This window comes from Coregonus clupeaformis, chromosome 1, assembly GCF_020615455.1.
Source record: "Coregonus clupeaformis isolate EN_2021a chromosome 1, ASM2061545v1, whole genome shotgun sequence".
Lineage (NCBI taxonomy): Eukaryota > Metazoa > Chordata > Actinopteri > Salmoniformes > Salmonidae > Coregonus > Coregonus clupeaformis.
In genome coordinates this window covers 21,204,036-21,229,685 of record NC_059192.1, presented here as the reverse complement: position 1 = coordinate 21,229,685, position 25,650 = coordinate 21,204,036, and the positions used below count along the sequence as shown (strand labels likewise).

Genomic DNA, 25,650 nt, shown 5'->3' with positions numbered 1-25,650 from the left:
CAGGTACAAAAGTATCTATATCCACAGTAAAACGAGTCCTATATTGACATAACCTGAAAGGCCTCTCAGCAAGGAAGAAGCCACTGCTCCAAAACCGCCATAAAAAAGCCAGACTACGGTTTGCAACTGCACATGGGGACAAAGATCGTATTTTTGGAGAAATGTCCTCTGGTCTGATGAAACAAAAATAGAACTGTTTGGCCATAATGACCATTGTTATGTTAGGAGGAAAAAGGGGGGCGCTTGCAAGCCGAAGAACACTATCCCAACCGTGATGCACGGGGGTGGCAGCATCATGCTGTGGGGGTGCTTTGCTGGTTTTATTGCTAGCTTGAGTTACCTGGGGTGGCAGAGAGTTCCATGTAGTCATGGCTCTATTTAATACTGTGCATTTCCCAGCCTCTGTTCTGGACCTGGGGAAGAGACCTCTGGTTGCATGTCTTGTTTTGTACCGATGAGTGTCCGAACTGTGTGCCAACTGCTTGAACAGACAGTTCGGTACCTTCAACACATCAATCCCTCGCACAAAGACCAATAGTGATGCAGTCAATCTCTCCTCCACTTTGAGCCAGGAGAGACTGACATGCATGTTACTGACACTTTCCCTCCGTGTACATCAAAGTGTGATACTGTACGTGCTGCTTTGTTCTGGACCAACTGCAATTTACCTATGTCCTTCTTTGCCGCACATGACCATACAGCTGGGCAGTAGTCCAGGTGCGACAAACCTAGTCAACTGACTGGTCAACTGGTCCTATCATGGACAGACCTCTTCCCATTTTAGCAACCATTAAGTCTATATGTTTTGACCATGACAGCTTGCTATCTACGGTTTCAACCAGTAATTTAGTCTCCTGAACTTGCTCAATACCCACATTATTCAATAATAGATCTAAATAAGGTTTAGCATTGAGCGAGTGATTTGTCCCAAAAAGTATGCTTTTCGGGTTTTTTTTATATTTAGCACCAGCCCATTGCTAGTTACCCATTCTAAAACTGACTGGAGCTCTATGTTAAGTGTCTCAGTTATTTATTTTACTGTTACAGCCGACGTGTATACTGTTGAGTCGTCAGCGTGCATAGACACACAGGCTTAATTTAAGGTCAGTGGAAGGTCATTTGTGAAAACAATAATGGCCCTAGCCGGCTGCCCTGCGGTACACCACACTCAACTGAATTTGCATGCGAGAGGCTTCCATTAATGAAAACCCTCTGTTCTATTAGATAGGTAACTCTCAATCCATAATAAAGCAGAGAATGCAAATCCATAACACCTACGTTTTTTTCAGTAATAGGTTATAATCAATTACAGTGGGGGAAAAAAGTATTTAGTCAGCCACCAATTGTGCAAGTTCTCCCACTTAAAAAGATGAGAGAGGCCTGTAATTTTCATCATAGGTACACGTCAACTATGACAGACAAAATGAGAAAAAAATTCCAGAAAATCACATTGTAGGATTTTTAATGAATTTATTTGCAAATTATGGTGGAAAATAAGTATTTGGTCAATAACAAAAGTTTCTCAATACTTTGTTATATACCCTTTGTTGGCAATGACACAGGTCAAACGTTTTCTGTAAGTCTTCACAAGGTTTTCACACACTGTTGCTGGTATTTTGGCCCATTCCTCCATGCAGATCTCCTCTAGAGCAGTGATGTTTTGGGGCTGTCGCTGGGCAACATTCAACTCCCTCCATAGATTTTCTATGGGGTTGAGATCTGGAGACTGGCTAGGCCACTCCAGGACCTTGAAATGCTTCTTACGAAGCCACTCCTTCGTTGCCCGGGCGGTGTGTTTGGGATCATTGTCATGCTGAAAGACCCAGCCACGTTTCATCTTCAATGCCCTTGCTGATGGAAGGAGGTTTTCACTCAAAATCTCACGATACATGGCCCCATTCATTCTTTCCTTTACATGGATCAGTCGTCCTGGTCTCTTTGCAGAAAAACAGCCCCAAAGCATGATGTTTCCACCCCCATGCTTCACAGTAGGTATGGTGTTCTTTGGATGCAACTCAGCATTCTTTGTCATCCAAACACGACGAGTTTAGTTTTTACCAAAAAGTTATATTTTGGTTTCATCTGACCATATGACATTCTCCCAATCCTCTTCTGGATCATCCAAATGCACTCTAGCAAACTTCAGAAGGGCCTGGACATGTACTGGCTTAAGCAGGGGGACATGTCTGGCACTGCAGGATTTGAGTCCCTGGCGGCGTAGTGTGTTACTGATGGTAGGCTTTGTTACTTTGGTCCCAGCTCTCTGCAGGTCATTCACTAGGTCCCCCCTGTGTGGTTCTGGGATTTTTGCTCACCGTTCTTGTGATCATTTTGACCCCCACAGGGTGAGATCTTGCGTGGAGCCCCCAGATCGAGGGAGATTATCAGTGGTCTTGTATGTCTTCCATTTCCTAATAATTGCTCCCACGGTTGATTTCTTCAAACCAAGCTGCTTACCTATTGCAGATTCAGTCTTCCCAGCCTGGTGCAGGTCTACAATTTTGTTTCTGGTGTCCTTTGACAGCTCTTTGGTCTTGGCCATAGTGGAGTTTGGAGTGTGACTGTTTGAGGTTGTGGACAGGTGTATTTTATACTGATAACAAGTTCAAACAGGTACCATTAATACAGGTAACGAGTGGAGGACAGAGGAGCCTCTTAAAGAAGAAGTTACAGGTCTGTGAGAGCCAGAAATCTTGCTTGTTTGTATGTGACCAAATACTTATTTTCCACCATAATTTGCAAATAAATTCATTAAAAATCCTACAATGTGATTTTCTGGATTTTTTTTCTCATTTTGTCTGTCATAGTTAACGTGTACCTATGATGAAAATTACAGGCCTCTCTCATCTTTTTAAGTGGGAGAACTTGCACAATTGGTGGCTGACTAAATATTTTTTTCCCCCACTGTACATCAAAAGCTGCACTGAAGTCTAACAAAACAGCTCCCACAATCTTCTCACTATCAATTTCTTTCAGCCATCATCAGTCATTTGTGTCTGTGCCGAGCATGTTGAGTTCCCTTCCCTCTAAGCATGCTGAAAGTCTGTTGTTAATTAGTTTTCTGTAAAATAACTTTGTATTTGATCAAACACCATTTTTCCCATAAGTTTGCTAAGCACTTGTAACAAGCTGATTGGTCGGCTGTTTGAACCATTAAAAGGTGACCTGCTATTCTTGGGTAGCGGAATGACCTTTGCCTCCCTCCATGTCTGAGGGCACACACCCTCTTCTAGGCTTCAATTGATGATAGAGAGTCTGCTAAATGACTAAAATGTACATGAAAATTATGTGGCAAACAGGAGTCACAATGTATTCTGCTACCAACCTCAGCAATTTACCATCCAGGTTGACGGTACCAGGTGTTTTGTCCTTATTTATAGATAGCAACACTTTTTTCACCTCTTCCACACCCACTTTGTGGAACTCAAAACTACAGTATCTTTCATTATTTGGACCATTATGCATGAATATAAAGGCTCAGCATTTGTTGTTTGCATGCTTTCTAATTTGAAGTTGATGCTCGCAGTCCATCTGTTTTCGCTCATTCACTACCGTGCATTCTAATTCCAGCGTGTACATGCTCGTTCACGAGCATCAAAAATATGCTTTTTGTTTGATTTGGGCATTAACCTTCTGTCTTATGTAACCATATCAAACATAACATATCATACTAATTTGAGTGTCCCGGATTTACATTGACTATGTTAGGTCTAGTCTATGAGACCAGGCTGGTTCTCAATATCATAGCAATTTTGTAGGCTACATTTTTTGTATTATTACCGAGATCAGACAAAACCATATGCTTAATGTGCATTCCAGCGCCCCAATGTACACATTCCAACATAACTTCTGACGATTCTTCCACGCGCGCAGGTGTTGTCCCATGTTATCACACATTTTCAGATATTAATAATAACCGTGCGATGTGCTCCGTCTAAAATAAATTATCCTAGCCGAGTACACCACCGATGCAATACACATTTCCACAATGTAACCTGTCTGACGAACACTGCAGCATTTTAAAGAACACCTCGCAGAGCGCATTCTCAGTCACCTTCACCTGCCTGTAATTTGTCTCATACCTCTCACACCCCATTCAAGGCTGAATAGGTAAACTGAACGAAATACAATATAGAGCAGTAGACTACGGTAGAGTAGTGTACAGTACAGTAAGCCTACTGTAGTTACAATGTTGTTAATCTTACCTTGCAAATGTTCTACGAAACTAGGGAATTCTCTTCTGAATAATAATTATTTGTTGAGTCCCCGCGTGGTAGAGTGGTGCGTAGTCCCGCGCGCAGATGCCAGCCTCTGCTCTGTCAAAACCAGCGTATTCTGCATGCACATGTGTATTCTAGACCGTACACCGGTGTCGCTCGCACTCTCTCTCTCTCTCTCAAAACATGCGCAAATGGTTTCAAATCAGAATTTGAATCCCCTTTTGCCATTGTAAACAATTCTCTCTATGCTCATATCCTTGCTACTTCTGACATGATAACATGCAACTAATTGGTCAAACTTAATGTGTGTGCCTGATTTGGAAAGCCTACAGCATATATAATTCTAATAGCCTCCTTCGATTAAACTATATTCAAATCCATATAATAAATGTTATTATCCCTCATATAAATTCATGTGTGTGTGTGATTGATTTCTGACAGGTTAAATAGATTTTACACAGGTTATGCTGGAAATTGCATCAGGCGCTCTTAGTCATGTTTTCACAGTTTACATGTTTCATTCATTTCTTTATCATGATAAAGATGCACACATATCGACTGAGCGCCACCTATTGGGGGACCATGGGAGTTGAAGTGAGAGGGACTGTATGTATCAGGGACACTCTTTTCACGCCACTTCGATGCAGCTATGACTGGAAGAGATTTTCGTAGCAAGTTTGGAGAGAAAAGTCTACGAAAAAGTCACTTCCGGTTGTAGCTGAATCGAAGTGGTGTGAAAAGAGTGTTTCTCCTATGTATCAAGCTCTCAGAGTAAGAGTGTAGATCAGGTCCCCTGTAGCTCAGTTGGTAGAGCATGGCGCTTGCAACGCCAGGGTTGTGGGTTTGTTTCCCACGGGGGGCCAGTATGAAAAATGTATGCACTCACTAACTGTAAGTCGCTCTGGATAAGAGCATCTGCTAAAATGTAGATCTAGGATCAGGTCCCCATCCATGAAATCTTATTCATTCTGATCAAACCGCAAAATAATAAATCAGCTCTCCTACTCTGATAAGCTTGAGACTTAAGATCCCAGAGGCAATTACCTGTTTTTGGAGGCTATACAATTAAAATAGATAGGTTTTCAGGAAGTAAATGAATGTCACACAAGACCCAGATAGAGACAGAAAAGCCCAAATAGCTCCCTTTTCAGGGATTCACCTCATACTGAGACATACAGTAGCATTTTATAGCCTACAACAATACAATAAAACACTCCTAATAAAAAAAGCCAAACAATGGCATGGGCCCTGGGGTGATCTAGCGGTCTAAGCTGCTGCCTCTAGAATCACATGTACTGTGTACAGCTGCAAGCATGGCTCTCCCCCTTCCTTTCATCTCTACCTCTTTATCTCTATCCAATCTAATAAAACATACAAAAAATAAATTCTTTTTTTAAAAACCCACAAAGGTTACAGGGTGACATGATCTGAAAACATCTCATTGTATCCCAAGTTTTTCTTCCTCCAGTCCATAGTCCATCTTTAGTTCCCATCTCTCTGGACTATGTTACAGTTTAATCTCAACTGGGGGAATTCCTAGTTCCTCCTCCAAGCAATCCCCTTTGTATTTGTATGGGAACCAAGGGCCGGGCAGCCAGTCAGCTGTTTCTCTATTCTCAGAACTGCTTTGTATATTTGTATTGATTCAGAGGCTCCCTCCCACCCCTTCCCTTCATAATTGGAAGTGACTGCTTGGCTCAACATGTAGAAAGACAGACACAGAGACACATATGGCACAGAGGGTATGTAGAGAGCTCGTCCTACACTAATGCTAGTATGTATCAGAAAGCCTTGCAATAATCGAAGTCAAACTGAAGACAGAACATAGTTTTCTTTGGATGAAAGTAGGCTTTTTCATTCAACAGGGATCTGTTGTACAACATGGTAACAGTGACAATGTCAACCGGGGACCAGTGTAACTTCAATGTCAGTGAGAAATGTAAAGGGGTAAGTTAGTGATTCTCTCTATTGTATTATTATGGCAATGCTGTTCAAGATTGTTGTACTAGTCTCCCTAACAGTTGCTTGTGACTGATCTCTATCTAATTTTATTCAGTGAAATAAAACCTTAGTAAAGTGGATCGTTTTGATCATTTATTGTGGTTTATCCCCATACTTGTACTGCTAGAGAGAAAGAGAGAGAGAGAGAGAGAGAGAGAGAGAGAGAGAGAGAGAGAGAGAGAGAGAGAGAGAGAGAGAGAGATTAAACAGTTGTGACTTAAATCAGACTCAATGAAAGACAAAGATCAATTATTCACTTTACACTGGTCCACAACATGCATATCACGACAGGCTATAGCCTACCTACGGTATGTGTTGTACGTGTCTTATTCCATGTAGGGCCTACACACTCAAGTGCCCACCCTGGGCCTCATCTGACTCACACAGACTGTCTGATCACACATGTCTGTATGCCATGACTCAGAGAGTGGCCTAGAGATAACCCTGACTCATTCATTCTCATGTGGGTAGCTCAGTTGGTAGAGCATGGCGCTTGCAACGCCAGGGTTGTGGATATTTTTTTTTAATGTATGCACTCACTAACTGTAAGGCGCTCTGGATAAGAGTGTCTGCTAAATGACTAAAATGTAAAATGTTTTCTCTGCAAATCTATCATGAAATACCGTGGCTACTCTTTTTCCAGTTAATGGACATTTCACTGTCATTCCAGCTGGGGATTTTGGAGGGTTTTGAACCAGCCCTAGCGCTGTACTTTCAATGGACTCTCACAGGGCATAAGCACCAAGATGTGCTGTCAAAGATAGAGGTATGTATGGTTTTAAATGTTGTCAGTGCTATGTCATTTCTTATTAAGATGTCTACCAAATAAAACAACAATTCATTATGAAAACATTTGCTTCTGGCCTTTCTGGTGTACTACTTTCTGGTCTACTAATAAAATGTAATTTTGGAAAACAACAAGCCTACCTGATGCTGCAAATGAGCGTTTGGCCATGAGAACTGAATTCCATAGATGGTAGTTGCTCAGATAGACATCTATGGACTCAGTTCTTCTTGCCTGGCAGCTACAAACAGCAACCCATCACCTATCAAGGACAACAGAGAAAAGGAAAGAATCATTATGTTTATTTGACATTGGTAAGATATTGCAACAATGTTTTTTTGTTTTTTGTTTTTTTTGGGGGGGTCAGCTTTAATATTGCAAATAGATTGTAACTTCCATCAATGTAATTGCATCACTTCCAATCCCCCATATGTTTTTTTTTCTTGCAAATATATACATATACACATACATACATATCCTTTTAAAAAATATATTTCCCTTTATTACTTTCCAACCCCACCACCCCTTCCCTAATTGGAGTAAACTAGTGAACAACAACGCTTAGGTCTCTACTTCCAGCTTATACATACTATATACATTTTATGGACACAGTCAATTTTACAATTTGTACGTCGCTCTTATCCAGAGCGACGTACAAATAGTTTAAACAGTGCAGAAGAGAACCTCCCCCAACAGTTTTTCTCCTCAAGACCAGTATGTAGTTTATTTTATGCATGCTACGTTAGGTTAGCGTGGGTCAAACAAAAAAAACTCAAATGATTGGTTGACAAATAGTGCCTCCCACATTGCAGGTGATGGCTTCAAGTTGCAGCTGGTGAGGAGCAACTGCAGAAAATGTAAGTCGACTGCAGTCGAAACTTCATGACCTTTGATCACATGGTTGTTCTAAAGTTCATGCAGTTGACCTGTAGGCGCAAGTTGGACAATTTTTATACCCATAATGCAATAAACGTTGAAAGGCGGTGGTCACCGACTTGATAAAAGTGATCCACTCCAACGACCCCAATGATAGATGGCACTAGTGGCCAAAATGCCTTATTAGCGTGGGTAGAGCCATTGAGGGCTTCTACCATCCTCATTTTTTAAATTTAATTGTATTTAATTTAAGTTAATCTTAATTTAATCAACTGGGTGGGACTTTCAACTTCATTGGCTGATTCCTCCTGGTGACCCTGTTGGAGTAATGTCCAAATGGGTCATCAGGAGGGATCAGCCAATCGTGAAGAAGAAACTTGACAACTTCAAAATGGCGATTGCCTCAATGGCGCTGCCCATGCTGTCAAATACACTTAATAGCACAAATACAAAGATGAGTCCTCTATCTATCTCTATGGTGGGGAAACCCTTCTGAAATCCGATTCGTGATCAGCCCAGTGGGCGTGGCTGATAAACGGTTGATGTGACGTATACTAATGTAAACTGTGGCTTGCTAGCAGCTGCCTGTTGTAATTGTATTGATTAGCAAGGTTTCCCACTCGTTTCAGAGGCTTCATTCAATGATGATGGTAAGTACATGTTCTTTGTGGTTAGGCGCTTGGTCTAACCACAGGTCTAGCTACTTAACTCGTTGGTTACTGGTTAGCCTAGCTACCAGCTATCAACCCTACACTCGTCAGCGGATGCAGCTAGCTACTGTAACCTGTGGAAGGACTGGACAAATGTCTCTAATACGGGGCAGCAACCGTATTGTTTAGCTAACTAGCTATATGTGTACAGATATCTCACTAACTAGATTTAAATAATTTAGATAGGTACTAACTAGCTACCAACCCAATGTCTTGACTGGCTGATAATCACGACCTACTGTCTCTGCCAAGAAGCCTCTCCAGTCTCTATAGGCAGGTGAGAGCTGCCCTGGCATCCATTAGAACTAGGTTCTACCCTATTTAGAGGTGCACTGAACTATACTGTACACAAACTACTCTGCTACCTGTTCACAGAAGATTAGATAAGTTGAGTCGAGTGGGATGTGAATCACATTTTGAGATGTGATACAGTACAATGCAGCGAAGTCGTTCTGCTCCACCACATGGATCTGATGAGATCAGACACAGCTGGCACTTGCTGTACTTGTATTTGTTGACATTTAGTCTAACCAGAACTCTGTGTGCAGTTTCTCTAGTGAGAACTGAAGAAAATGTAATTGTTTAGAATTTGTTTTTGCAAGTTGACTGATTTCACTGTTTTCTGTCAAATGGCATAGTGGTAGAACAGGGCCATGGCTTGTGTGGTGTAGCAACTAACAGGCAGATGTGGAGCTAGAAGCCAGAGCCTAGGCTATATATTTTTCCCATTGGATGCCACGTGTGAGACTTGTGCCTGAAGGGAGAGTCATGCTGGATAATTGTGGGGAATAACTGCCTCTAGGCTTCACTTTACAGTTGGCAAAACTACAGCAGTAAACCACCAGGCCACAAAAGGAGGATATGGAAAAACATTATTCTTAGGCTGCAAAGCTAAATGCAATGCTCCACCCAGTTAACAAATAGCAGATGAGCTAATTATTTGCTGAAGTGATTCAACATAACATAACAATATTGAAGTAAGGCAACTTTCCTTAATTGACATTTGACAGAGGACAAAGCAAGGCTACACCTTAGTTTGCCTCAGGCAAAAAGAGGGCCTACCTACAAAACCAACCATAGAACAAATAAGGACCAAAAGCTAGAATATGAGCATGAAGAGATTTGGTGCCTTTTAAATTGTGTCTCTCTTCCTGTGTGAAAGAGGCCAGCCAATGGCTTTTATGAGAATGGTGTAGTTAGTATCTTGAGACGGACCCCATAATCACAGTGATCAGAGGATAGGATTACACCCTCCCCTGTCATCCAGCTTTGCCAGGCCAGAGGAGACACAGGATAAACGAATGCTGTCCTAAATGGCACCCTGTTCTCTATATAGCACACTACTTTTGACCAGGGCCCATAGGGCTTTGATCAAAAGTAGTGCACTATGTAGAGAATAGGGTGCCATTTGGGACACAGTCTAAGGCTCAGTTACTGCTCACAATAACTTCACTCTCACCTAATGAATAGAGTATGGGGTCACCATGGAAACAGCCTGCTCCCCCCCCACCTGCTTACACAGCCCTGCGATCCAGACTGTGTTTATAATGCATTGAATGGCCCTCAGTGTGTGAAATTACTCTGATCTCTGTCATGGAAACTTCCCTGTTCAGACATGGCCCATTGTCTGTTTTTTGTGTGTGTAAGTAGGCTATGTGTTACTCTTGTTCCTTCATGTCTATTTTCTCAAGCTGTCTCTTCTCCCACTCTGTAGGGCAACCTAACCCACCTCATACTTTACACCACAGGTGGTTGGTGGCACCTTAATTGGGGAGGACGGACTCGTGGTAATGGCTGGAGCAGAATAGTCGAATGGTATCAAACACATGGTTTCCAGGTGTTAGATGCCATTCCATTCGCTCCGTTCCAGCCATTATTATGGGCCGTCCTCCCCTCAGCAGCCTCCACTGCTTCACACATCCACATTTAGTCTGCCCTCCAAATGGTTATTGACATGTTTGTTGTTTGCTCTGGCAGGAGTGGGTACGGTGGTGCCCCTAGCCCCCGGCTGGTCTGTGGGATGACTGTATGAGCGTGTTGTGGCGGCGGGGAACGGAGCAGCTGAGTGATGAGAATGGGTAGGAGGCTAGCTGTCTCCGCTGGTGTCTCCACTGCAGTCCTCTACGGCTCCCTGGCCCTGTTTGGCTCCATCTTGCACAACGTCTTCCTGCTCTACTACGTGGAGACCTTTGTCTCCGTTTACAAGATCGACAAGCTCTCCTTCTGGGTGGGAGAGGTGAGTGACAGTTCCTGCTTTCCATGGGTTATTATAATAGCTGTAGTTTGGAAGCTTTCTGCTTTAGACGGTGTGACAATGACAACGGTGTTGGCTTAAGCAGAAAGACTGATACCCTGGTTTTTTTCTGGGTTAGGGTGTTTAACCCTAGTCTGTTATACTAACTCCTCCCTCTCTCTGCCCACACAGGCAGTGTTCCTGATATGGAACAGCTTGAACGACCCTCTCTTTGGCTGGCTGAGTGACCGCTCCTTCCTCAGCTCGTCACAGTAACACCTCGTTTTCTTTCCTCTCTTTCGCAAATCAATGGTGCCTCTCTCGCTCCCTCCCTATTTTTAACTCTTTGTCTCTCTCTTTCTCTCACTCTCCCTCTCTCTATCTTGAAAGCACGGTTGAACACCACAGTTAGTGAAAAGTGGGAGAAGTTTATCTTTGCCGTTGCATTAACCTTTTTTCCCTCTCCCCTCGATTGTAGGTTTGGCTCCCAGATCTCCAGCCCAGAGGTTGTACTAAAGCGGTTGGCGGCCCTCTCCCGGAATGGCCCTCTGTTCGCCCTCTCTTTCCTGGCCTTCTGGGTGTCGTGGGCGCGGCCGGGCATCCAGTTCCTGGTGTGTCTGTGCCTGTACGACGGCTTCCTCACCGTGGTGGACCTCAACCACAACGCCCTGCTGGCCGACCTGGCCGTGTCGGCCGACGACCGCACACGCCTCAACTTCCACTGCTCGCTGTTCAGCGCCCTGGGCTCGCTCTCCGTCTTCCTGTCCTACAGCGTCTGGGACAAGGGCGACTTCTACTCGTTCCGGCTCTTCTGCGTGACGCTGGCCGCCGTCTCGGCACTGGGCTTCGCCGCCGTGTCGCGCCTGTTGAAGAGCCGCTTTGAGAAAGAGGCACGTCTGAGGCAGGACGAGGCGCTGGCGCTCAAAGAGTAGGTGACATAATCATTCATCGTGTATGCCCTTGAGAAACACTCGGTTTACATTATGCACTGACAAGCAAGTGGTACCAGAACAACACCCATTGTTTGTGGGTTTGCTTCCAACAACTCACTTTATGGCTTCAATTCAAGCCTTTCATCTTTCTACCCTGTGGTGTCTATGCCAGCCTTGGCCAGGGAGGGATATTGCTTGCTAATGGGATTTTTAAAGAGACTGTAGTGGAATTGTGAGCTAATAACATTGATGCACATTCTGCACACACTCATACAGTCTATCTGGCAGGGAGATGAACGTAACACTTGCTCAGGTTACAGACTCAATCCCCTCGGTAGTGTGTGTTGTTACACTGATTGTCCTTTCACTAATCCCCCCCCTCTCAGGTTGAGTATTGGCCAGAGCCCTCTGACCCAGCAGGAGAAGCCAGTCACTCTAGGAGAGTATCTAAGGCAGCTCTCCAAGCACAGAAACTTTATGTGGTTCGCCTCTATGAACCTGGTCCAGGTGTTTCACTGCCACTTCAACAGCAACTTCTTCCCTCTGTTTCTGGAGCACCTCCTCTCTGACAGCATCTCTGCCTCCACTGGCTCCATTCTGCTGGGTAAGACGCAAGAGTACTACTGCTGGTTTTGCTTCATGACCAGGGAAAGGCGTCATTCATGGAATGGGCTTAGTTTCATAGCCTGGTCCCAGATCGATTTGTGCTGTCTTGCCTATTCCACATTTGGTCTGACAATGACCATAGGAGTTGGCAAAACTGCACAAACAGATCTGGGCCCAGGCTATTAGTTTTGGTCTGTTTTTCTTTTTGGGAAGATTAGTTCTTAGAATGTGAGGAAATTATTATTATAATTACTATTATTATCAATAATTAATATTATTATTATTTGTCTACATACATTAACAAATGTATTTTCAGTCCACTAACACTTGCTCTCAATTCCTGACAGGGATCTCTTACATAGCGCCCCACCTGAACAACCTGTATTTCCTGACCCTGTGTCAGCGCTACGGGGTCTACACGGTCATCCGCTGGCTGTTCCTGGTCAAGTTAGCCCTCAGTGTGGCCATGCTGCTGGCCGGGGCCGACCAGGTCTCCCTGCTGTGCATCTTCATCGCCAGGTACTGACACACACATTTTAGAGATCAAGGTCATGTACTCAAGTAATATAAGTTATTTTCATATCAAGGACCCAGTGTGATGTGTTTTTCCAATACTTGCCAAAGCTGAGCAAAGTTTTGTGTGGCTCTGTTTGCATTGGGTCTCGCTTGGTGTTGTGTGTCAGGCAAAACAACCAATCCCTTTATCAATATGGGGCTGGCCATTGGCTGGGCTCAGCCTACCACTTGTCCTCTTGGCACAGTGCCATTGTTATCATAGAGTACAGAACAGCGCCGGAAGAAGATGGCTGCCGTTTTACAGCCCTCTAACCAATTGTACTATTATGTGTGTTTTTCCGCGTTATTTGTAATTTATTTTGTACATAATGTTTCTGCCATCGTCTCTTATAACCAAAGAGAGCTTCTGGATATCAGGACAGCGATTACTCACCTCGCGTTGGACGAACACTTTTTCTTCAACGAGGCGTTTGCGAAGGATATTCTACAGACTCCCGACAAGGCCCAGATCCCCGTCATTCGCGTGAGGAAGAGACGGAGATATCGTGGACGCAGATCCGGGTGCCTTGTAAGGATCCGACGGCGAACGAGTAAACTGCCTCTCCCATCAATCCTATTAGCCAACGTTCAAGCTTTGGAGAATAAAATGGACGATTTAAGATTACGGTTATCCTACCAACGGGACATTAAAAACTGTAATATCTTATGTTTCACGGAGTCGTGGCTGAACGACGACAATGATAACATTCAGCTAGCAGGCTATACGCTACATCGGCAGGACAGAACGGCAGACTCGGGTAAGACGAGGGGTGGCGGTCTCTGTATATTTGTAAACAACAGCTGGTGCACAAAATCAAATACTAAGGAAGTCTCAAGGTTTTGCTCGCCTGAGGTAGAGTATCTTATGATAAGCTGTAGACCACACTATTTACCAAGAGAGTTTTCATCTATATTTTTCATAGCTGTCTATTTACCACCACAAACCAATGCTGGCATTAAGATTGCACTGAATGAGTTGTACAAGGCCATTAATCAACAGGAAAACGCTCATCCAGATGCAGCGCTCCTAGTAGCAGGGGACTTTAATGCAGGGAAACTTAAATCCGTTCTACCTAATTTCTACCAGCATGTTAAATGTGCAACCAGAGGGGAAAAAACTCTAGACCACCTTTACTCCACACACAGAGACGCATACAAAGCTCTCCCTCGCCCTCCATTTGGCAAATCTGACCATAACTCTATCCTCCTGATTCCTGCTTATAAGCAAAAACTGAAGCAGGAAGCACCAGTGATTCGGCTAATAAAAAGTGGTCAGATGACGCAGATGCTAAGCTACAGGACTGTTTTGCTAGCACAGACTGGAACATGTTCCGGGATTCTTCAGACAGCATTGAGGAGTACACCACATCAGTCACTGGCTTCATCAATAAGTGCATCGATGATGTCGTCCCCACAGTGACCGTACGTACATACCCCAACCAGAAGCCATGGATTACAGGAAACATCCGCACTGAGCTAAAGGGTAGAGCTGCCGCTTTCAAGGAACGGGACTCTAACCCGGACGCTTATAAGAAATCCCGCTATGACCTCCGACGAACCATCAAACAGGCAAAGAGTCAATACAGGTCTAAGATTGAATCATACTACACTGGCTCTGACGCTCGTCGGATGTGGCAGGGCTTGAAAACTATTACAGACTACAAAGGGAAGCACAGCCGCGAGCTGCCCAGTGACACAAGCCTACCAGACGAGCTAAACCACTTCTATGCTCGCTCGAGGCAAGCAACACTGAAGCATGCATGATAGCACCAGCTGTTCCGGACGACTATGTGATCACGCTCTCTGTAGCCGATGTGAGTAAGACTTTTAAGCAGGTCAACATTCACAAGGCCGCAGGGCCAGACGGATTACCAGGACGTGTACTCCGAGCATGTGCTGACCAACTGGCAAGTGTCTTCACTGACATTTTCAACATGTCCCTGACTGAGTCTGTAATACCAACATGTTTCAAGCAGACCACCATAGTCCCCGTGCCCAAGAACTCTAAGATAACCTGCCTAAATGACTACCGACCTGTGGCACTGACGTCTGTAGCCATGAAGTGCTTTGAAAGACTGGTCATGGCTCACATCAACAGCATAATCCCAGAAACCCTAGACCCACTCCAATTTGCATACCGCCCCAACAGATCCACAGATGATGCAATCTCTATCGCACTCCACACTGCCCTTTCCCACCTGGACAAGAGGAACACCTACGTGAGAATGCTATTCATTGACTACAGCTCAGCATTCAACACCATAGTGCCCTCAAAGCTCATCACTAAGCTAAGGATCCTGGGACTAAACACCTCCCTCTGCAACTGGATCCTGGACTTCCTGACGGGCCGCCCCCAGGTGGTAAGGGTAGGTAACAACACATCTGCCACACTGATCCTCAACACGGGGGCCCCTCAGGGGTGCGTGCTCAGTCCCCTCCTGTACTCTCTGTTCACCCATGACTGCATGGCCAGGCACGACTCCAACACCATCATTAAGTTTGCCGACGACACAACAGTGGTAGGCCTGATCACCGACAACGATGAGACAGCCTATAGGGAGGAGGTCAGAGATCTGGCCGTGTGGTGCCAGGACAACAACCTCTCCCTCAACGTGACCAAGACAAAGGAGATGATTGTGGACTACAGGAAAAAAAAAGAGGACTGAGCACGCCCCCATTCTCATCGACGGGGCTGTAGTGGAACAGGTTGAGAGCTTCAAGTTCCTTGGTGTCCACATCACCAACGAACTATCATGGTCCAAACACACCAAGACAGTCGTGAAGAGGGCACGACAAAGCCTATTCCCCCTCAGGAGACTAAAAAGATTTGGCATGGGTCCTCAGATCCTCAAAAAATTCTACAGCTGCACCATCGAGAGCATCCTGACTGGTTGCATCACCGCCTGGTATGGCAACTGCTTGGCCTCTGACCGCAAGGCACTACAGAGGGTAGTGCGTACGGCCCAGTACATCACAGGGGCAAAGCTCCCTGCCATCCAGGACCTCTATACCAGGCGGTGTCAGAGGAAGGCCCTCAAAATTGTCAAAGACTCCAGTCACCCTAGTCATAGACTGTTCTCTCTGCTACCGCACGGCAAGCGGTACCGGAGTGCCAAGTCTAGGTCCAAAAGACTTCTCAACAGCTTCTACCCCCAAGCCATAAGACTCCTGAACAGCTAATCATGGCTACCCGGACTATTTGCACTGCCCCCCCACCCCATACTTTTTACGCTGCTGCTACTCTGTTAAGTATTTATGCATAGTCACTTTAACTCTACCCACATGTACATATTACCTCAACTACCTCAACTAGCCGGTGCCCCCGCACATTGACTATGCAACGGTACCCCCCTGTATATATAGCCTCCCTACTGTCACTTTATTCTATTGTATATATAGCCTCCCTACTGTCACTTTATTTTTACTTCTGCTCTTTTTTTCTCAACACTTTTTTGTTGTTGTTTTATTCTTACTTTTTTGTTTAAAATAAATGCACTGTTGGTTAAGGGCTGTAAGTAAGCATTTCACTGTAATGTCTGCACCTGTTGTATTCGGCGCATGTGACCAATAAAATTTGATTTGATTTGATTTGATCATAGAGCACAATGAGATAAAGTCAGAGTGGGGGAGAGGCTTTGCTCTATTGGTTTTGGACTTCATATAAATGCCTTGACCAGTTTTTTTTTTTTTTCCCCTTACTTTTAAACTCCCGCTCAGGAAAATCTGATGTATAATCCACATCATTGTATATTAGCAGTTGGAAACAGTGTTGACAACTCTTCAGTAACAACTCTGAAATATCCTTCTCCCCCCTCAGTAACCGAGTGTTTACGGAGGGCACCTGCAAGCTGTTGAACCTGGTCATCACGGACCTGGTGGACGAGGACTTTGTGGTGAACCGGCGCCAGCAGGCGGCATCAGCGCTGCTCTTCGGCATGGTGGCCCTGGTAACCAAGCCAGGCCAGACCTTCGCCCCTCTCATCGGCACCTGGCTGCTGTGTGTCTACACAGGTATACTGTATATGGACAGGGGGGCGAAAGCACAAAAGTCTGTTTTGATGAAAGCTCCTTGAAGATGGAAGAGATGCAGAAATCAGTCACTGTGAATGAACTAGAATCAAACCAATTTCACTAACCTTACTCTAGGCGGATTCCCACACATTCATGCCTGTTATTTATTCTAATCTGCCTATCTCTTTCCAGGCTACGATATCTTTGAGAGAAACGCCGTACAGGACTCTGCGGCAGCGCCCCCCGTCTCGGGCCAAGCGGTCTCCACTGTTCCATTGCGCCAGGGCTGTTTCTACCTGCTGGTGTTTGTGCCCATCTCCTGCGCCCTGCTGCAGCTAATGGCCTGGTCCCGCTTCACCCTCCACGGCCGCAGACTGCAGGGCGTCAAGGCCCAGAGGCAGGGAGCCCAGCACAGCCACCTCATGGACGTCAAGGCCATCTGATATGAGGCCAGCTCGTCCGCACCTTCACTCAACTGCATGATCCTATACCACAGTCTGCCATTGGGGTCAGCAGCGAGGAACATAGACTGGAGAACTGATGACTGATGAAATCCCACTGTCTAGTCAGGGACAAAAATATTTTTGGGGTGTGAAACTTGCCTTATTTTGATATTAAGAGGACAAAGACTATATTTATGTATGAACTGATGACCAAATGATACAGCAGAGTCAATCAAAGAATAAGAAGCTCATGCCCCTCTCTGGGGTAGGGAAAAGGTGAAGCCTCCCATTTATCCAGCGAGTAGACGATCATCCTAGGTTGAGGCGCAGCTTGGAATGCATTTCCATCCCCAAAGGAACACAAATTGTCACCAACCTTGCTATTACAGTGTGGTTAACCAAAGCGAGAGGCTGCATAGCTAGGTAATTACTCATCTTTCTGATGTGTGTAGAGAAATATTAAGTACTAAAAACGTGTGTGCACATGAGCATAACATCTAGACGTTGCTCTTAAAATTGCAATAAGGTTTGTGACCATCACCATGCTATTGTGTCTTCATTAAGTACTTCTAGTACTAATCTGCATTTTCAAAAGTGAAAAATATTTTTACATTTTATTTTACTTTGACTAGAGACTACTTCTACTAAAATAACTGCCAACTCCAAAATGTTTTCTCGCGCATTATGTTTTAACCTGATATGTGAAAGCATTTCAGTGGCTATAACAAAACAAGGCCCTTCACATCCTCTGTTTACATTTGTACCCCAGGTCAGGAAATAAATGCATTTTTATAGACCATGAAGAGGATTGAGAAACAGATTTGACTGAACATGAAACTGTTGTGCCATGATGACCCGATATATGATAATCATGGAGAAGAATACATTCCATACTTTTTCAAAGTTAGTTTTAATACTGCTGCTACATGCTGTTCTACATGAATTGTCTTGAGTGTTAAGGAGTCTGAGATTCCATCATATCAATTGATTTATCTAAACAAAACTATTCTTGTAATTTGTCAAATATTGAAGACACCTTCATGGAAGTGTTTTAGAGTGACTCAGGAATTGCCGTTTCAGCACAATATGATTTGAGTTCATTGGCCAGAAGGAAAGCATAGGTTATATCTTACAAGACAGCCTTACAGCAGAGATGCCTGTATTTGCCAGTTTTGTTACAAAATACTGTACAATGTTTGTCTGGTTGTACCACTGCTCAGTGTAGCATCTGCCATTTTCCGACCATCTTTGTGACTTATTAAAGTGATCCCACTACTTGAGAGCTTGTGGAATGTATCTTGTTGCCCACTTTCACAGATCTGTTTTCTGCTCTGTCAGGACAAGTCCAGCTCACAGCCTTGCACCAAACCCAGAAGCTCATGTCTGTCTCCGGTCTACCTTAATTTCCTCAACTGGGACAGGTGAAGTGTCTCACCTCAGGCCTGTTGTGGAACGCTGTTAATTACAAAATAAGGAATGTTACCACATTACATTATACATTTTTTTAACCAGGCAAAACATAGGTGCTCTCACTGCACAGCATACACAATGATAATGTGTGTGACAGATATCCATAAACATGGTTTCTGCTGATATTTGTTGCCTACTTATGTGGATATTAATTGTGTATTTTGCTCAGATTAGCAGAGGGTTCCATGCTAAATTAGTAGACAGTTTAATGTAGCATTCCATGCTGACTGCAGGAATGTCCATCAGAGCTGTTGCCAGAGAATGTAATGTACATTTCTCTACCATTCCGCCTCAACATCATTTTAAAGAATTTGGCAGTACATCCAACCAGCATCACAACAGCAGACCACGTGTAACCACGCCAGCCCAGGACCTCCACATCTAGCTTCTTCACCTGCAGGATCGTCTGAGACCAGCCACCTGGACAGCTAATGAAAGGGGGTTTTCACAACCAAATAATTTCTGCACAAACTGTCAGAAACCGTCTCAGGGAAGCTCATCTGCGTGCTCAACGTCCTCACCAGGGTCTTGACCTGACTGCTGTTAGGCGGCGTAACCGACTTCAGTGGGCAAATGCTTCCCTTCGATGTCCATTGGCACGCTGGAGAAGTGTGCTCTTCTCGGATGAATCAAGGTTTCAACTGTACTGGGCAAATCCATAAATTAGAGCCTAATTTATTTATTTCAATTGACTGATTTCCTTATATGAACTGTAACTCAGTCAAATCTTTGAAATTGTTACATGTTGCGTTTATATTTTTGTTCAGAGTAAATATGTGCTGCACGGAATCATGTTCAGACAGGTAGAGAAATAAATTCCTCCATAATCTCTGTCACTATTAAAAGTTATTATGCTAAACATTCCAAGATCTAATGGGGATAATTCTACTTTGCATGAGATAAAATGACCCAGTTGTTGTTAATTTCATTTTACATTTGTTGATGATCACAAGTTTACTGGAGAACGGAGACCAAGTAGAGACTTTCGGACAAGGTGGATAATTGTATAATATGAGGCAGTTTATTCAGAGGTAAAGATATCTGTAAATAGCGTGCACGGACCCGTTCGTCAACCTCGTAGGGAGATATCTGAGAGCGCGCCTCTAAACATTGTGTGCTGACATTTTATACAATAAAATAAAGTAGGTTGATTCTAGTAGTTCTGATCTTCTGATTGGTCCTGATGAGTTGGTCGAGGTCACTTCCATTGCATTGGCTCTGAGTCGGGTTGTCTGTCTTCAGATGTTCAGCCTAAAAGAAGGGGGTTTTTGTGTGTGTGTGCTTAACAATGATATGTGTGTGTATGTGTGTGTATGTGTGTGTATGTGTGTGTGTGTGTATGTGTGTGTGTGTGTATGTGTGTGTATGTGTGTGTGTGTGTGTATGTGTGTATGTGTGTATGTGTGTATGTTTAACAATGATGATGTGTGTGTGTGTGTGTATGTGTGTGTGTGTGGGGGGGTGTGTGTGTGTATGTCCTCAGAGCAATAACTCGTGAGTTTGGGTGAACTGAGAGACCTATGGCGTGGGTGTTGTCCATAGCCACCTGCTGATAAGGCCGACAAGATAGAAGTCTTTGTGCATTGTATTAAATACGAAGCCCCAACACAAGATGGGTCATGCACATGATTTTAGTCAGACCAAGGTATAACATAATATATTTACTACGACACATTATCCTTTTTTCTCTTTGGAACTGAAGCTGGATTTCAATGACATGGTGGATTTCAGAACCTCTGACAGCCTCTAATGCACGGCGAAATCAGCACAAGAGTGCCACCTGCCGTTTCGCAAGTGAAAATTAAAGTGCGCATGCGTACCCATCATGCACCTCGCGTGAAATAATGTTTGTTTTCTACTGTAATATATTAAAACAGGAATATATTTTTACTATCCTAATGTTATGCAATCCATTGAAATAAATGACATGTGAAATGTCTTTATTCTTTTGGAACTTTTGTGAGTGTAATGTATTGTGTAATGTATGTATTTATTGTTTATTTTACTTTTGTTTATTATCTATTTCACTTGCTTTGGCAAAGTAAACATATGTTTCCCATGCCAATAAAGCCCCTTGAATTGAAATTGTATTGGTGCATTTACCATTTAGTTTTGGGTTTCATGTTGCACGTATTACCTTCTGCAGCATTACTACTCTATTACTACTATAATTATTTTCAGTCGCTATCACATTTATACACGTCATCTAGAGTAGGCCTACTTATTGTATATTACAAGTGATGAACTTGATTTCTTTCATATCACCATGTTTTTATTATCAGTTAATTACAGAAATATATACATTAATGATTGACAGTAGGCTATTTCCTCCTCTTTTGAATAAGTCCTTTTGATAGCTTGTCTTCATAATTCAGTTTAGCGCCGATGATTTTGAATACATATTTTTTTCCCCATGACATATCCTAGTACGAAAAAAAAAAACAGAAGCACAAAAGACAGACAATTATCAGCATCAATCAATTCAACCCATTGCCAAAATTAAGTCTTCCCAAATAGAAGAGACTGTTTGAGGGTGGTGCGGTCAATCTAACGCATCACAAGGGGCACACTGCCTGCCCTCCAGGACATCTTCAGCACCCGGTGTCACAGGAAGTCCAAGAAGATCATCAAATTCCTCAGCCACCCGAGCCACGTCCGGTTCACCCGCTACCATCTATGAAATAACACATATGGAATCATATAGTAACCAAAAAAGTGATACACAAATGAAAATATATTTTATATTTGAGATTCTTCAAAGTAGCCACCCTTTGCCTTGATGACAGCGTTGCACACTCTTGGCATTCTCTCAACCAGCTTCATGAAATCCCCGGGACCACCCATACGTAAAAATGTATGCACACATGGCTGTAAGTCGCTTTGGACTTTAGCTGAACTGGGGTGTTATACTAGGTTCACATTAAATGTACCTTAAATGGAAGCATACAGTTTTTGCTGGAAGAATAAGTGCTTCTCTTTGGGGTAGCCTTAACAGTTTTTTGCCACTAGGATCTGCTATTGAGTGCCAAGAACGACCACATGAACTGCTTTCATGTGTTGTGTTCTTGTTAAGTTGGGGGTCTGGTTCTGCATTGAATTACAGCAACTACTTTTTAATGAGTCCCTACATGTGCCTACATGTCACAACAACAACCCTAACAAAAGCATTGACCGGTTTTGTGTGCAGTAAGTGCTTTTTGTTGGGGTAGCTGTTAATGGCCACTCGACTACAAGCATTTTGTGTTGCTTTTCTGAACAGGGGTTTTATCATAGCCTCACATTAAAGTTACCTTAAATGGAAGCATACATTTTTTGCTGGATGAATAAGTGCTTCTCTTTGGGGTAGCCTTAACTGTGTTTTGCCACGAGGCTCTGCTCTTGAGATCCAAAAACGACCACATGAACTGCTTTCAAGTGTTAGGGTTAGGGTTAGGGTTAGGTTAACAACTGTGGCCTGTTCTCTACCAAACCAGTAAGCAGTCTTTACCAGAGCTCTACGACTGTGGCCTGTTGTCTGCCAAACCAGTAAGTAGTCTTTACCAGAGATCTCCAACTGTGGCCTTTTCCCTACCAAACCTGTCACAATTGGTACCCTAACACTAGCATTGACTTGTCTACATAATTCAGTAAGTGCTACTTGTTGGGGTAGTTTGACGTGACTTATGCAACATCTCCTGATAATACTATCCTTCTTCTTTTGATTGAAACACACTCATTACTTCAAACAGAAGCGTTATTTGAATCCATAGCGCATAAGTGCTTCTCTTTGCGGTAGTCGTAACTGTTTTACTTAGAGGTCATTTCCTTAGCTCTCTGCTTTCCAGAACATGCTGAATTCTACTTCAACTTGAGCACCTTTCTTTTATCAGGCCACAGAAAGTGCTATTAAGTTGGGGTCTGATTCTGCATTGAATTACAGCAACTACTTTTTAATGTGTCCCTACATGTCACAACAGCAACCGTAACAAAAGCATTGACCGGTTTTGTGTGCAGTAAGTGCTTTTTGTTGGGGTAGCTGTTAATAGCCACTCGACTACAAGCATTTTGTGTTGCTTTTCTGAACAAGTGTTTTATACTAGCTTCACATTACAGTTACCTTAAATGGAAGCATACATTTTTTGCTGGATGAATAAGTGCTTCTCTTTGGGGTAGCCTTAACTGTGTTTTGCCACTAAGCTTGCTTTTATGTGTTGTGTGCTTTGTTTGTACCTAATCACACACTTATTTTTCATATCAACAATTAGCTGACCATGTGGAATACGACTCATCAACCTTGAGCACCTCAGTCGTAAGCTGCATACTCACATTAGCATGAAGACCAATACTTATTTCACAATAGGTGTGGAAGGGGCTTGGCCGCAAATGGCACAGCTATCAGTTGGTGTCCAATAATATTTAAAATGAGCACGTCCCAGGATAGAAAATCACTTTAGTTGGACTCCTTGGAGGACTGCCAACTCAATAAAGGGGTTCAGAGTATTCAAGGAGTAAGCAGTAAGCAGTCTTTACCAGATCTCTACGACTGTGGCCTGTTGTCTACCAAACCAGTAAGTAGTCTTTACCAGAGATCTCCAACTGTGGCCTTTTCCCTACCAAACCTGTCACAATTGGTACCCTAACACTAGCATTGACTTGTCTACATAATTCAGTAAGTGCTACTTGTTGGGGTAGTTTGCCGTGACTTATGCAACATCTCCTGATAATACTATCCTTCTTCTTTTGATTGAAACACACTCATTATTTCAAACAGAAGCGTTATTTGAATCCATAGCGCATAAGTGCTTCTCTTTGCAGTAGTCGTAACTGTTTTACTTAGAGGTCATTTCCTTAGCTCTCTGCTTTCCAGAACATGCTGAATTCTACTTCAACTTGAGCACCTTTCTTTTATCAGGCCACAGAAAGTGCTATTAAGTTGGGGTCTGATTCTGCATTGAATTACAGCATCTACTTTTTAATGTGTCCCTACATGTCACAACAGCAACCGTAACAAAAGCATTGACCGGTTTTGTGTGCAGTAAGTGCTTTTTGTTGGAGTAGCTGTTAATAGCCACTCGACTAAAGCATTTTGTGTTGCTTTTCTGAACAAGGGTTTTATACTAGCTTCACATTACAGTTACCTTAAATGGAAGCATACATTTTTTGCTGGAAGAATAAGTGCTTCTCTTTGGGGTAGCCTTAACTGTGTTTTGCCACTAAGCTCGCTTTTTATGTGTTGTGTGCTTTGTTTGTACCTAATCACACACTTCTTTTTCATATCAACAATTAGCTGACAATGTGGAATACGACTCATCAACCTTGAGCACCTCAGTCGTAAGCTGCATACTCACATTAGCATGAAGACCAATACTTATTTCACAATAGGTGTGGAAGGGGCTTGGCCGCAAATGGTACAGCTATCAGTTGGTGTCCAAGAATATTTAAAATGAGCATGTCCCAGGATAGAAAATCACTTTAGTTGGACTCCTTGGAGGACTGCCAACTCAATAAAGGGGAGAAAATTCAAGGAGTAAGCAGTAAGCAGTCTTTACCAGATCTCTACGACTGTGGCCTGTTGTCTACCAAACCAGTAAGTAGTCTTTACCAGAGATCTCCAACTGTGGCCTTTTCCCTACCAAACCTGTCACAATTGGTACCCTAACACTAGCATTGACTTGTCTACATAATTCAGTAAGTGCTACTTGTTGGGGTAGTTTGCCGTGACTTATGCAACATCTCCTGATAATACTATCCTTCTTCTTTTGATTGAAACACACTCATTATTTCAAACAGAAGCGTTATTTGAATCCATAGCGCATAAGTGCTTCTCTTTGCAGTAGTCCTAACAGTTTTACTTAGAGGTCATTTCCTTAGCTCTCTGCTTTCCAGAACATGCTGAATTCTACTTCAACTTGAGCACCTTTCTTTTATCAGGCCACAGAAAGTGCTATTAAGTTGGGGTCTGATTCTGCATTGAATTACAGCAACTACTTTTTAATGTGTCCCTACATGTCACAACAGCAACCTTTTTTTGTGCAATAGGTTTTTGTTGGAGTAGCTGTTAATAGCCACTCGACTACAAGCATTTTGTGTTGCTTTTCTGAACAAGGGTTTTATACTAGCTTCATATTAAAGTTACCTTAAATGGAAGCATACATTTTTTGCTGGATGAATAAGTGCTTCTCTTTGGGGTAGCCTTAACTGTGTTTTGCCACTAGGATCTGCTCTTGAGTGTCAAGAAGGACCACATATGCTGCTTTCATTAGTTGTGTGCATTGTTTTTACCTAATCACACACTTATTTTTCATATCAACAATTAGCTGACAATGTGGAATACAACTCATCAACCTTGAGCACCTCAGTCGTAAGCTGCATACTTACATTAGCATGAAGACCAATACTTATATCACAATATGTGTGGAAGGGGCTTGGCCGCAAATGGCACAGCTATCAGTTGGTGTCCAAGAATATTTAAAATGAGCACGTCCCAGGATAGAACATCACTTTAGTTGGACTCCTTGGAGGACTGCCAACTCAATAAAGGGGATTCAAGGAGTAAGCAGTAAGCAGTCTTTACCAGAGCTCTACGACTGTGGCCTGTTGTCTGCCAAACCATAAGTAGTCTTTACCAGAGATCTCCAACGGTGGCCTTTTACCTACCAAACCTGTCACAATTGGTACCCTAACACTAGCATTGACTTGTCTACATAATGCAGTAAGTGCTACTTGTTGGGGTAGTTTGACGTGACTTATGCAACATCTCCTGATAATACTATCCTTCTTCTTTTGATTGAAACACACTCATTATTTCAAACAGAAGCGTTATTTGAATC

The 25,650-nt window shown here is 43.3% G+C and overlaps 2 protein-coding genes across 7 annotated transcripts in view; one reads left to right on the top strand and one right to left on the bottom strand.

Moving 5' to 3' along the window:
• The window catches only part of sema4gb (sema domain, immunoglobulin domain (Ig), transmembrane domain (TM) and short cytoplasmic domain, (semaphorin) 4Gb), a 47,575-nt gene extending 43,146 nt beyond the window's left edge, over positions 1 to 4,429 (bottom strand). For 2 of the 3 annotated variants that reach the window (XM_041850184.2, XM_041850073.2), the window contains exon 1: positions 4,206 to 4,428. The gene's annotated coding sequence lies outside the window, so the exon portion shown is untranslated. Of the gene's footprint in view, positions 1 to 4,205 lie in introns of all 3 variants that reach the window. The other variant, XM_041850319.2, reaches the window with a different exon arrangement.
• A 1,456-nt stretch (positions 4,430 to 5,885) lies between these two features.
• LOC121540789 (transmembrane protein 180) lies at positions 5,886 to 18,651 on the top strand. Of its 4 annotated transcripts, none has more exons than XM_041849992.2 (11): positions 5,886 to 5,962; positions 6,086 to 6,167; positions 6,892 to 6,987; positions 7,818 to 7,862; positions 10,569 to 10,827; positions 11,017 to 11,096; positions 11,303 to 11,752; positions 12,143 to 12,360; positions 12,710 to 12,881; positions 16,735 to 16,928; positions 17,121 to 18,651. In XM_041849992.2, exons 5-11 carry the CDS (start codon positions 10,660 to 10,662, stop codon positions 17,369 to 17,371), a joined length of 1,533 nt encoding a protein of 510 aa, XP_041705926.1. In that variant the 5' UTR covers positions 5,886 to 5,962; positions 6,086 to 6,167; positions 6,892 to 6,987; positions 7,818 to 7,862; positions 10,569 to 10,659; the 3' UTR covers positions 17,372 to 18,651. The 4 variants fall into 4 exon arrangements, with proteins under 4 accessions (XP_041705926.1, XP_041705995.1, XP_045065801.1 ...); XM_041850061.2 differs by having other exon boundaries at positions 6,865 to 6,987; XM_045209866.1 differs by having other exon boundaries at positions 5,907 to 6,167.
• The last annotated feature ends 6,999 nt before the right edge of the window (positions 18,652 to 25,650 follow it).

What these genes read in the sequence shown, in the direction of transcription:
- LOC121540789 (XM_041849992.2), top strand. Translation starts at nt 10,660, where the DNA reads ATGAGAATGGGTAGGAGGCTAGCTGTCTCCGCTGGTGTCTCCACTGCA. An exon ending in TCTCCTTCTGGGTGGGAGAG is followed by an intron (nt 10,828 to 11,016) that starts GTGAGTGACAGT and finishes CTGCCCACACAG; the next exon opens with GCAGTGTTCCTGATATGGAA. An exon ending in CACTGGCTCCATTCTGCTGG is followed by an intron (nt 12,361 to 12,709) that starts GTAAGACGCAAG and finishes AATTCCTGACAG; the next exon opens with GGATCTCTTACATAGCGCCC.